This window comes from Heterodontus francisci, chromosome 18 (assembly GCF_036365525.1).
Source record: "Heterodontus francisci isolate sHetFra1 chromosome 18, sHetFra1.hap1, whole genome shotgun sequence".
In the NCBI taxonomy this organism is placed as follows: domain Eukaryota; kingdom Metazoa; phylum Chordata; class Chondrichthyes; order Heterodontiformes; family Heterodontidae; genus Heterodontus; species Heterodontus francisci.
In genome coordinates, this window is record NC_090388.1 from 70,388,578 (window position 1) to 70,402,298 (window position 13,721).

At 41.5% G+C, this 13,721-nt stretch overlaps 1 protein-coding gene across 1 annotated transcript in view; it reads left to right on the plus strand.

Annotated features, from left to right (window-relative positions):
* LOC137379708 (A disintegrin and metalloproteinase with thrombospondin motifs 20-like) overlaps positions 1–9,266 on the plus strand; it is a 603,896-nt gene extending 594,630 nt beyond the window's left edge. The window contains exon 39 of the mRNA XM_068050948.1: positions 6,891–9,266. Coding sequence (XP_067907049.1) covers positions 6,891–6,980 — 90 coding nt within the window. The 3' untranslated portion in view covers positions 6,981–9,266. The remainder of the gene's footprint in view (positions 1–6,890) is intronic.
* The last annotated feature ends 4,455 nt before the right edge of the window (positions 9,267–13,721 follow it).

The window sequence follows — 13,721 nt, forward strand, 5'->3', positions numbered from 1 at the left end:
TGAGGTTACAGATTGTGGTTGAGTACAATTCTGCTGCTGCTGATGGCCCACAGTGCCTCAGGGATGGCCAGTTTTGCATTGCTAGATCTGTTCGAAATCTATCCCATTTAGCACGGTGATAGTGCCACACAACACGATGGACGGTATCCTCAATGTGAAGGCGGGACTTCGTCTCCACAAGGATTGTGCGGTGGTCACTCCTACCAATACAGTCATGGACAGAAGCATCTGCAGCAGGCAGATTGGTGAGGACACGGTCAAGTATGTTTTTCCCTCGTGTTGGTTCCCTCACCACCTGCCGCAGACCCAGTCTAGCAGCTATGTCCTTTAGGACTCAGCCAGCTCGGTCAGTAGTGGTGCTACCGAGCCACTCTTGGTGATGGACATTGAAGTCCCCCACCCAGAGTATATTTTGTGCCCTTGCCACCCTCAGTGCTTTCTCCAAGTGGTATTTAACATGGTGGAGTACTGAGTCATCAGCTGAGGGAGGGTGGTAGGTGGTAATCAGTAGGAGGTTACCTTGTCCATGTTTGACCTGATGCCATGAGACTTCATGGGGTCCGGAGTCGATGTTGAGGACTCCCAGGGCAACTCCCTCCCTACTGTATACCACTGTGCCACCACCTCTGCTGGGTCTGGACATACGGAGGGATAGTGATTGCAGTGTCTGGGACATTGTCTGTAAGGTATGATTCTGTGAGTATGACTATGTCAGGCTGTTGCTTGACTAGTCTGTGTGTCGGCTCTCCCAACTTTGGCACAAGCCCCCAGATGTTCGGAAGGAGGATTTTGCAGGATCGACAGGGCTGGGTTTGCCGTTGTCTTTTCTGGTGCCGGGTGTTCCGTCCGGTTTCATTCCTTTTTATTAACTTCGTCGTGGTTAGGTGCAACTGAGTGGCTTGCTAGGCCATTTCAGAGGGCATGTAAGAGTTAACCACATTGCTGTGGGTCTGGAGTCACATGTAGGCCAGACCAGGTAAGGACAGCAGATTTCCTTCCGTAAAGGACATTAGTGAACCAGATAGGTTTTTGCAACAATCGACAATGGTTTCATGGCCATCATTAGACTAGCTTTTAATTCCAGATTTATTAATTAAATTCAAATTCCACCTTCTGCTGTGGTGGGTTTCGAACCCATGTCCCCAGAGAAATAACCTGGGTCTCTGGGTTACTAGTCCAGTGATAATACCACTCTGCCACCGCCTACCCTTAATGGATGTGAGAAGTTCCACACATATCTCTCTTGGAGAAAGTTTATAGTGGAGAGTGATCATCGTCCATTGGACAAATATACAAGAAAAATCTAGTTACAAGATCTAGATATAAAGATTAATCACCGAATGAACATAACAACACCAAAACTGAGTCAAATTAGAGATGAGACCAGCAAAGACAAGGAGTTTCAGATGCCATCTCAGCAAGTGATCCAGGGATGGCCTGATAAAATACAGCAAACACAGCCAGCAATACAGCAGTACTGGTCTATCAGAGATGACATCTCACTAGAAGATGGTGTTCTGCTGATCGGATCCAGAATAATCATACCCAAAGCAATACAGGAAGAACTTCTCCAGAAGATACAGGAAGGTTACATGGGAATGGAGAAGCGGAAGCTCGGAGCCGGATCAGCTGTGTACTGGATAGGCAATTACAAAGACATTGAAAATATAGTGTCTACATGCAATGTATGCCAGAAGTACTGAAACACAAAGCAGAATGAAGCAATAATAGCTACTGATGTACCACCCAGACCATGGCACACAGTAGGAGCTGATTTATTCACACACAATCAAGAATGGTATCTAATAGTCATAGACTACTACTCAAAGTTCCTTTCTATCCAGAAGGTGAAAGACTTGAGAGCCACAACAATCCTCTCAGCAGTACAAGTTCTGTTTGCTGAGCAAGGGAGTCCTGAAAAATTAATATGTGACAATGGCACCCGATGCCCCTTCTGAGAATTTAAGGAATTTGCTGAACATTACGGGTTCAACACCATCACCTCATCACCACATGACCCACAGGGACACAGGTTTATAGAAAGACACATCCGGACAGTGAAAAGGACCCTTGCGAAATGCTGAGAGATGAAGGAAGACCCAAACATGGCCTTATTGTCACTCCGGTCCACACATCTCAAGGCTGATATGAAATCACCTGCAGAGCTGTTGAATGGAAGAAAATATAAGACAACTCTGCCAAGCAAAATACATCCTCCAAGTGACCAGGAGGAAGTGAGACAACAACTCACTGAAGCACAGATAAGAGGAGAGCAACACTTCAACAAGTATGCTAAATACCTACCTGAGCTGTTGAAAGGACAAACTCTACATGTAGAGGATCCAATCATGAAAACCTGGAGCCCAGGCCAAGTTGTTGGTGCAGCTGAGACTCCCATACATCACTGAGACTGAAACGGGTAGCAAATGAGAAGGAACAGGGTCCATATTCAACCTACAACTGAGCCGGAAAAACAGAAAAGACCATTAACAACCCTGGAAACATCACTATCCACTGAGACAACATCGCCAGCAAGTGACATAACATCAGCAACAGCAAGCACGACTCCTACAACACCAGAGCAACATGCACGACATAGCCTGTGCAGCGTGCTAACTCACCACTGACAGCAATGAATGCCAAGTCGCCAAGTTGGAGGCACAACATCGTTCCACCTAAGCGATACTGTAAATAATATTTTCAGAAAAGAAAACAAGCTATAAAAGACTCTAAAAGGAGCTTATTTCTAAAAGTCAAATGTTAATCTACTTTAGAAAAAGAAGTTAATGATTGGAAGTTATATTGATATAGAGGCATTGGGCTGGATTTTACCTTAGGCGGACGGGAATTTGCCACTGCTGTAAAAGTCAGTGGCAAACTCACTTCCGCCTAGCCCGGGGATCCATCCCGCATTTTACAGGTCCCCAGCCTTTAATTGTCCCGAGGCTGGACTTCCACCCACTTGAGGGAGGAGGTCCCGCCTCAGTGAGCTGCCGGCCAATCAGTGGGCCGGCAGCTCTTAGTCCCAGCAGCATCACCAGGAGTGTTGGCCACTGCTGGGACTGCAGCCCAGCCGATGCCACGGAGCTTGGAGACGAGGTAAATTGGGCTTACCTCACCAGAGGGATCGGTCCTTCCATGGTGAGGCTGGAGTGGGCGTTTGGGGGGAAGGGGGGGGCACCTTGGGTCCCGGGGGTGGGTTGGGAGGTGGGGGCAGCCCTCAATCGGGCACCCTGTGCCTGACTGCCATGGCCCCCACCCCCTCCCCGGGGCGCAGAAAGGCTGACAGCTATCACTGGGCAGCCTTTCACGTCCCCAGTATGCCCGTTTGCCATGGGTAAAATACCTGTGGAGGTGGGCGAGAGCCCTTAAGTGGCCACTTAAGGGCCTCGATTGGCCTTGGGCGGGTGGACCATTTCCCAGCACCCCCCCCCCCCCCCCACCCCGGCCAACTGCCGTAAAGTTGACCGGAGGTGGGAGCAGGGTGGTTGGCCTCCCAGAGCCTCCCGCTCAATTTTACACTACCCCCATGCCACCATCCAACCCGTTGGGGTGGAGTAAAATTCAGCCCATTGTGTTTTTTGTGGCATAATGCCACCACCAAACGCATCTTCCCCTCCCCTCCCCTGTCAGCATTCTGAAGCGATCGGTCCCTCCGCAACATCCTGGTCCACTCCTTCATTACCCCCAACACCTCATCCCCTTCTCACAGCACCTTCCCATGAAATCGCAGGAGGTATAATACCTGCCCTTTTACCTCCTCTCTCCTCCCTATCCAAGGCCCCAAACACTTCTTTCAGGTGAAGCAGAGATTTACTTGTACTTCTTTCAATTTAGTATACTGTATTCGCTGCTCACAATGCAGTCCCCTCTATATTGGGGAGACCAAACGCAGATTGGGGACCGCTTTGTGGAACACCTCCGCTCAGTCCAAAAGCATAACCCTGAGCTTGCGGTTGCTTCCAATTTCAACACTCCCCCTGTTCTCATGCCAACATTTCTGTCATTGACCTGCTCCAGTGTTCCAGTGAACATCAACGCAAGCTTGAGGAGCAGCACCTGATCTTTCGATTAGGCACTCTACAGCCTTGCTGACTCAACATTGAGTTCAATAACTTCCGAGCATGACTGGCCTTTTTAAAAATATTTTAATTTTAACCATGTGCCCGCTTTTCATGTAGTCAGAGCTGCTCATTATTCTGCTATTAACTGTCACTCTGGACGAATGCTTTGTCTTTCACCACAAGCATTAACACACACTTTGCCTTTGTCCTGGGACAGCTTTGTTATTTAATCTCTCCTGCCCTATCAAACACCTTCCCCTTTGTTCTCTCCCCCACCCCACTCCCCTTCAGTTGCTTAAAACCTAATTCTTTTCTAACCTTTGCCAGTTCTGATGAAGGGTCACAGACCTGAAATGTTAACTTTACTTCTTTCTCCATAGATGCTGCCAGACCTGCTGAGTATTTCCAGCATTTTTTGTTTTTGTTTCAGATTTCCAGCATCTGCAGTATTTTGCTTTTATATTCGCATAAAATGAAGTTAGCTATCTTTGGATAGAGAGCCTCAGTGACCTCCCTAATACAACAATGAATGGCAAACTGTGAGATGTTGCAAATATCTCCAGTACCAGCCTGGAAGGAGCCAGACACACAAAAGTTCATTGTCACGGACACCTTCATAGCCACTGGCAATGCAGTCCTTCTGCTCTGAGGCTGAAGTTGTGGCTGTAGCAGGTGGTAGATTTCAGTGACAACATCCTCAACATCCTGAATGGATGTGGCCTCCTGCTGAGAGCTCCTCTTCCTCCTCCCTCTTCCAGAAGGTTGTGCTGTCCTGTGTGGTCTCTGCTCATTCTCCAAGTCATGCTCTATTCCAAGGAATGCCTATGGTGCACCAATGGCAGGAAGCAACTAGTTTGTGCAGAAACCTTGAAGACAGCAAAAAGTCCTTCAGCACCTGCTGCACCACTCCTTTTGAAACAACTATAGAAAGCACCAAAAATGTGTAAAATTGTAGCAACAGACAAAAGAAAACAACCAGCAACTAATCTGTAAGTGGTTGATGATCCTTTCAAATAGGGCTGGTGGGGTGCTTCCCGCTGCTTAATGCTTGATCAGCTGTCTGAGCTTAAGACAGGGTGTCAGTTGGATCATTGAACAGTAAAAATGGCAGCACTGGTGGCAAATCATTGGTGTATGATGATTGACAATGATCTGCCTGCTCTGCATACTTCCAGTGGTCATTCACTGAAACTGCTGACACCTGCATCAAGATGGCATCCGGAACGCTTCAAGTCACAATTGTCATAGGCGCTACAGAGCCCAATTTCTCACTCAGTGAATCAGATCATACTACAAATAATTTATTGCAGAGCAGGCACTGCAAGATCACAGCCACTCAGTCTTAAAACTCCAGTCATTCCTTTCTAATACAGAAGGTTTTTCAGGGGACCAGCCAAGATTTAATCAAACTACAATCACAAATTACCAAACACGAATTGTTTAAACATTACACTGGAATAATTGAACTGAGGCTTCCACATTACCTACATAACATCTAGGAAGTGCTGTGGAATGTCTGAAGCATGGAACTAAATAAATACAATAATTTTCTGTCTCTCATTCAGTAGTTGAGAATGCCAATATTTTTCACACATTGTTTGCAATATAGTACACAGTTCATTACACTGATGTAAGTACACCAACTCCCCCCATACTGCCAAGAAAATTCATGCCTTGAGTTCAACCACCCATGAAATGGGCCACACCATCATGGATATGAGGAACATTGGATAGATATTGACACAAGTTTCTGCAACATTGGATAGATACTGACACAGGTTTCTGCAACAAAAAAGTGAGAAAGAAACAACGCAACAATTGCCTCCCACAGCCCATGTCAGAAAGCTCAAGAAGCAGAAGGTGAATCATTTGGTGCAGTACCAACACATTTGCAGATGCATGGAAGGAACAAAAACGGTTAAATTCTCTCACCATATTGGTCAACCATATTTTTAAAAGGGATATATCTACATATCATTTGAATTCAGCTAAATTCACTTGTGATTAACTCCTAATTGGACAACTCCTATTTATTTAAATTTGCAAGCGTGTCAGATCCCAAGCCGCATTGAGTTAGTTCACAAGTGAACTGCAACATCACTAGCTACTATCAAGTCTTGCATTAATTGTACTGAAGCCACATTCTGCCATCTGTCTGAATCAATTCCAGCTCCCTGGGAGGTAACTGTTATTTCATCTATTCAATGCAACTGCAAATTGTTTTCAATCAATCGGAGACCATTTCTTTATGCACATAAAGTGCTATTGTCATTACAAAAAGAAGTATACCATTTCTTGTACATGCCAAACCCTGCAATGTGACTTTTAATATGTTCTTTTGTCTTAAAAAAAAAAGTTGCATGCTTTTTGCATGACCTTTTCACTGTAGAAATGGCACATAGCTATTCTGGTTGTGGGTTCAAGTCCCACTCCAGAGACTTGAGCATATAATCCAGGCTGCCACTCCAGTGCAGTACTGGTGGAGGGCTGCTCTGTCCGAGGTGCCATCTTTCAGATGAGAAGTTAAACCAAGGCTCCATTTGCCATCTCAGGTGGCTATAAAAGATCCCATGGGACTATTCAAAAAGGAGCAGTTCTTCCAGTGTTGTGGCCTATATACTTATCCCTCAGTCAACCCCTAAAACAGATTATCTGATCATTTATATGTTTGCTGTTAGCAGGAGCTTGCTGTGTGCAAATCGGCTGCCACGTTTCCTACATTAGAACTGTGACTACACTTCAAAAGTATCTCATTGGCTTTAAAGCATTTTGGGAGGTTATGAAAGGTGCTATATAAATGGAACTCTTTTTGTTTTCTGTTTAAAGGATGGCACAAAAGTATATGGAAGATGTGGAGGCTACTGTGGTAAATGTGTTCCCCAAACAAGCACTGGTCTTCTGATGCAAGTACAGTAGAGATTCAGGGTGTGGCATGAAGTATGCAACAGTTCAAGGAATGATGAAATTACCTTGTGGAATGGGACCTGACTGGAGGCAATTTAACACAATGGAACTAATGACCAGCCCATGTTTTAGCAATGAATGTTCATTCTCTTATAATTGGCAGCTAATGCCAGAGTACAACAATTGTTCTATAATTTCATTATTTGGAACATACATTAGCTTGCAGGTTTCCATTTTATGTTAAAGTCCAGGACAGACAGTTTAAACAGCAAGGAATAGCCCAGATTATTTATATCCCCCTCCCACAAGAGTATACATATTGCAGGGTAGGAAGGGAAGGGTGCTAATACATAGCTTTGCTTATACCAAATCGAGAGTCAAAACCCAGTCCATGCTTAACATTTTGCAATGGCTGTCTGTGCAGATTCACCCTGTCACTGTTTCAGAAAATCATCCCCTCCCTGTTGATTCTGAAACATTGCATAACTAGAACATTGCACCAGTGACAATGCCATATCACCATTTGGAAAACATCTTTTTGAAGGAGAGAAACTAAGATAATAATGGTGTTTGAAGATTCTACTGAATTTCCAGAGCCTTATTAACATTATTTATTGTAATATTCAAATTATAAAATTCTAAGTATTTCCTACTGAAATTAAAAAATAGTACTATATGATTTAACAAATGGAAACATGCTGCATGACATGGATACATTACTGGTGCTTGTGTTAAACTAATGCATCAACTCAATCACTGCCACTTCAGCCTTAGTGAACAGGTCTATTATTCACCTCACTGTTTGACTCAGAGTAGCTGTATCGTCCAATGTCCCAGTTATATTGCTACACAAGACAGGTGTAACAGCTTTCGCTTTTCTGAGAGCAATGCCTGCTTTACTCCCTGCATGTGAAATGGGCAAAGCAAAGCTTTGCACTCATGTGTAAAGCACATGTCATTCTGCTCACTGGCCTCTGACTGCCAGTTCATTGTTTTTTTTAAAAAACACTGTAATTGTGAAGGTGATGAAGCAGATCATCTGAACACTTTCTGATTGCAAAAAAATTGCCTCTGTATGAGCTTCAGCTTTACTGCTGTAGAAGTTGGCAATTCTAAACTGGGCACACAGATTTGGTGCACTGAAAGATCATGCTGCACCATCCCCAAACACACAGGCCAACTGCCATGTTATTGCATTTCTTGTTGCTATGTGTCAATACTTTATGTAAGGTAGCGAAGGCAATTTTATTGTGCCAGTTATGTTCAAAAGAGTTCTGACTATTACCAAGAGTATATCAATCCCACCACAAATTCCACTATGCATGGAAGAAGACAGAGAATATATATTACAAACTATTTACAGCACAGAAACAGACCATTCGGCCCAACAGATCCATCCATGCTGGTGTTTTATGCTCTATGCAAGTCTTCTCCCACTGCTCCTAATTTAACCTCAGCACCATAGATGTATATGTCAAGGGATTTTTTTGTTGTTCCCCTTGTGGGTAAAACAAATTCACATTTATCTCCTTATCCAGTAACAGTACCTTGCGCTTTTGTTGGAGGGAGGGAGTAATGGAACCAGATTGAGCACTAGTATCTCCTGGCAATCTCACATGAAAAGTGGTTATATAAATCTACTAGCCCATCTATTGTTTGAACCTCAATCCCCTCTTCTATAGCTTGGACAGCCAAATGTACGGTAGTTTTTGGACTATTGGCTCCTGAGAGTGGAGGAGATGTTGGCTGTCAGAACTCATTTTGTTTATGATTATTAATTATTTTCAGAGAAGAAGTTTACCTCCATTCCTTGTACTTTATCACAACTTGTGTCTCAGAAACCAGAGACTAACTTTATTAACACTGGTAGGAAAATTAACATTGAACACATTTTTAACTTTAAGAGATTACTAAATCCTTGGAATAATTTAAAATTGTCTCTTTAGAAGTAAAAAGCAACCGAATTATATTGCCAGGTACAAGGCTGGTTACAGAAACCCTGTTCTTCTGTTATGAACAAAATAACTAATGTTGCACTACTGGGCATGGTCCACAGTTTGCATAACACCAAAGCATTTAGAAATTCTTAATGCCAAAATAGTATTTAATTCCTCCAGTTAAACAGGATAGTTGCAGGGAGAATGCCAAAGCAATCAGAGTCTGTAGTAAACACTGGCCTGAGTGGAAAAGCTACCTCTCTCAGCAAAAGATGTATATAAAAGAGATATATTTTATTATGTTGTAAAATATTTATGCTCTGTCCTATTTATTACTTGTTATTTTTGTACATATGCATTTAACTACTAAAATTGTGTTAGATATCAACTACTGCCTTGTCAGTCACCATTTCTTATTCTATAAGTTATTAGATATTTGTATACAAGGTTTAAAGGGGAGGGGCATGGCATTGTCACCATTTTGTGGAAAATTGTTGAATAGAACAGTTGTGATGAATGTGCTATGACATCATATTGAACTGTCCCTATTACAATTATGCATTTTTCAATATAAATAATACACTGTGTTGCGTGTTTACATAAAAGAAAGAAAGAAAGCTTTGCAAATTAATTTTGAAGGGCAACAATGTCCTTTAATAAGAACTCATGTAAACTGAACAGTTCAGAATAACAAGGTGCTCATTGTTGCTGCTGACTACTGATAACTACAGTTGTATTCACATTGGTATTAAGTATTTGTAAGCTACATCAGCTGTATGAATCTACTGCAAAGTACTTAAAAAGACCTTATTCCTTCTGATATAATCTGGAACGGACAGGAATGAAATGATCAAAGACAGATCAATAAAACATGTCTTCCCTATTTGCATCGAGGGATTCTGTAGTGACGTTTGCATGGATTTTAGTTAATTTTCTATTCAATAATGAAGTTTGGTACAAAGGCAGCATTATTGAGCTGAATATTTCATCCTCCTGAACTCATAGCTTTACACCAGAGTAACACTGATATTGGTCCAGTATACCCTCGAATCGGAGTAATGTTAAAGTACTTCCAATGCACTGGCATCCACCTTTGTGATATCAGAAGTACAGAGCAGTTTCTGAAGTTTTTCAATGGTCAGGTTCATACCTTTACTCCCATACTAGAACAATGATTAATTTTGCAAGACTACACTTACCCCTTTGTCAGGACAGATACCCAAACCCTATTTTTTTTCAGATATTGTTCATCTCTCTTGCTGGGGAATGGATACCCCAAGGGCCATATTTCACCAGTCAGTCAAGATAGCATGTTTCAACAGGTTATATAACCATGCAGGGTATGAAAGCCAAGTCTAATTCTATCCTCATTGTAAATATATGCATATGCATATCTCAGCATAGGTCACAATAGTAATGAGAAGAAGGAACAACTGAATTGAACACCTCTATAACTGCCTCAGCTGCAATCAGCAATGAAACTGAACACCTCCCGGATTCATGTGGGGCTTGTACCACTGAGCCAACGGGGAGATGCATTGAACTTTAGTCTGCACCTTGTCTGTTCAATAGAGATTCAGTATAGGTTCTGATCCCTGAGAGCTGTAATGTTTTCATTTTTTTAACCAAAAGAAGGCATACTGTCTTTTTAAGATCTGTTGTTCTAACCTCATATTTTATGGTATGTTATGATGAACTGATGGCTAATGATGATCTCTGATCTTTGATACGATATGACTGTAACTAAACAAGGCAATACTCTATATCGAAAAACCTAAACTCATAAACAGATTCAACATGATAGATAATCATGACAACCAGCTGTGTTAAAATCTCTTGTTTAAAAAAAGTAACTTTTTTTATAAAGAATGTTTCCTGTTTATTACAATGCTCTCTCCATGTTAGGTGCTCATGGCAGGATAGCAGGGTATTATCATCCTGTCAAATTAATAAACCAAGGCTGTTATCTAGAATTAATCTGGAGACACCTTTCTTACGGTGCTCAAGAGTGAGTAGTGCAAAACATCTCAGCATCTGTACAACACTTCTGGACATAGCTAAGAAAGTAGATGAAGATAATGTTTGAATGACAATTCTCAGTTATTTTAATAGAGCTGAAATCCTGTTTATTTCAAGTGGGTTAATGTTTGCCCCTTAAATGGCAGAGATAGGAATGCCATAGAAACATACTAAACATTTGACTATTGTTACACCAACAGTAAATTCAAATACAAAATAAATTTAACAGTTCATTGAAGCCTATAAACCATGAATCCTTATTTTCAATCCTCCATCATTGCCAATGGAGTTCAAGTTTTAACTAAACAGGATATCCAACAATGGTAACCAAGCCTGTTCTCCACATCATTAAAATATCAATTTGTGAAGTAAATGCTGAACACCATTAACCTTCTATTGACCGTAGTGATATATGTGAAAGAAAAATAAAAGTTCAGTGACTGCTTGAATTTCTCCAATTATTTGATCCTAATTATGTTTTCAGTACTTTTTAAATTTGTGTTGTTACAATCTATTTTTAATCACTGTATTGGATGTTGATCATGAATTCAGGCAATTGACCTGAAAAGAGCATTTGAAAATATTTTTTGCTGCTTTTAGAATAAATCTTCAGAATTCTCTTGCTAATTATATTGACAGCTTTCTCGCATCCTTGCTGATCTTTTGTTCCAATCACATGTAAAACAAATTTAACCAAATCATAGAAGTAACCAATTGACTATATACACAAGTTGTAAAGAATCATGGACTTCCCTTTAAAAAGATACATGTTTGGAGACACAAAGCAAGACACTAATCAGGCTTAGCATACGTGCTTGATACAAAAGCCTAACAATAAAGGTCTGTATCAGGAAAAAAAGGTACAATTTGCACTATGTGCCATGAAAGTAATTGTAAAAACTGTACTATGCTGTGTACTACTCTGTTAATTGATATTTTTTTACATAAATATACAACTTATTGACAATTTTATAAGTGTGTGTTTACAACAGGTACTTGAAGATTTTGTAGCATGACGTTTGACTTTAGCATTTGTTTCCATTCATTCCTATTACTGAACAGACTAAGAGAGGAAATGCAAAGCTCTGAGCTTGCGCGACTGCAGTCTCCAAAGAAATATGTGGAGTGCATTTGTTAAAAAAATCTTTTCATGGAAAACAGCTATTAAATAGGTTTGGTGCTATAACTGCATATCTATTGTAATGCTTTACTGTTTATGATGTAGTGATTCAAGTCACAATTATGACTTTAAAACTGCAATATCTCCAAATAAAACTATTGTTTTATTTAATATATCTTTCTCATTATTTTGCCTTTTGATGTTCTCAATTAATCACAGAATTAAGTTGAATTCACCACCTTATATATGTTTTATTTGCTTCTGAGAAAATAAATTGTGTGCTGAATGGAACATGCTGCAATGTAATAACGACCAATGTAGATTTCACAGTCAGGATAGGGCAACTTTGGGAAATCACCACATATGCTATTTGTTCTTCCTCCAAATCAATGCCTGCCTCCATTCATTACCTATCTCTTCTGCAGATAGTCTTCAACTCTTTGCCGAGTAAAAAGTGAATTGTAAGGTCGTAATTTAATCAAGTGGCCCACAGAATTCCCAATATGCAAGAGCATGGTTCTAGGTATCATCAGGAGCATGAGATTAAATCTTTCCCGTGCATTCCTTCACAATCATCTGTTCATTATGATGTGCAATTGGCTCCTATTATTTGTTGATATTTCTAAAATAAATTGTTGGGTTGTCAAATCAGATTTGTACATTTACAATTGTTTTTGCTATTTTTGGTGCAGGAAAGTTGATGAAGTTAAAGAAGGGAGGAAATTTCATGAATTTTAAAAGCAAAATGTCTTGGTCCTTTTCCTAATATGTTTGCTCATTAAGATGAGAGATGTCAATGACAGGAAGTATAACACTGTCCCAGTTTAGGCATGCATTATCAGCATTAAATACTCCCAGTTTAGGCAGACCAGGGACAACTGCAAAGTCATCTTTATTCCACTCCAAACAAGCAAATTAACCCTTACATTGGAAGAGACCATCTCAGTACTAACCTTGCCATTTCCATACAATACTATTCTTATGGCCATTCTATTGGAATTTCCAAAGTAATGTCAATTAAGGACTGTTTCATGCAGCCACCATGAGCTGATCTGCCAACCTAATTTTGTAGGGTCATTATGGTAAAGACAGACTCATCCTATTGAGGTGGATTCAAATCTAGATTCTGAAGCCTAGGTTGAATCAAGAACAATTGGAAATTACTGCACAAATACTAATAAAGGGGGGGAAAATTCAATAGGGCCCATTTTTGGCTGCAAGGGTAGTGGTGCGAGATTACATTGCCCCCACTCCCCGCATCCGGTCCCGCTGAGGCAGGCAAAGGGTAAACTTCATCCTGACTGATCAACATCATTGTTGCAGGCAGCCCAATGCAAAGCATGCTGCTGAGTGGTTGCACACTCAACAAGGGGCCCAACAGCATACGTAGCTAGCACAACCTACAGCTAGCCTGCACTTCTTAATGGCAGCCTGCCCCTCTTAAAGGGAAGGTGCACTCAGGCTACTGGTGAAACGGTGTCAGAAAGACTTTGATGGAAGGAAGAAGACTGGTAATGAGTCAAAAGGCCATGGAGTGGGCTCCCAGCTTCTTGAATGCCACCCTGGAGGCCTTTGGAGGTGGAAAGGAGGAGAGAGGTGATGCTTCCACGGGGGCCAGGAAACCATCAAGGCAGAACCTCCAAGGGAATGGAGCAGGTAGCCACGGAGGCCAATTCT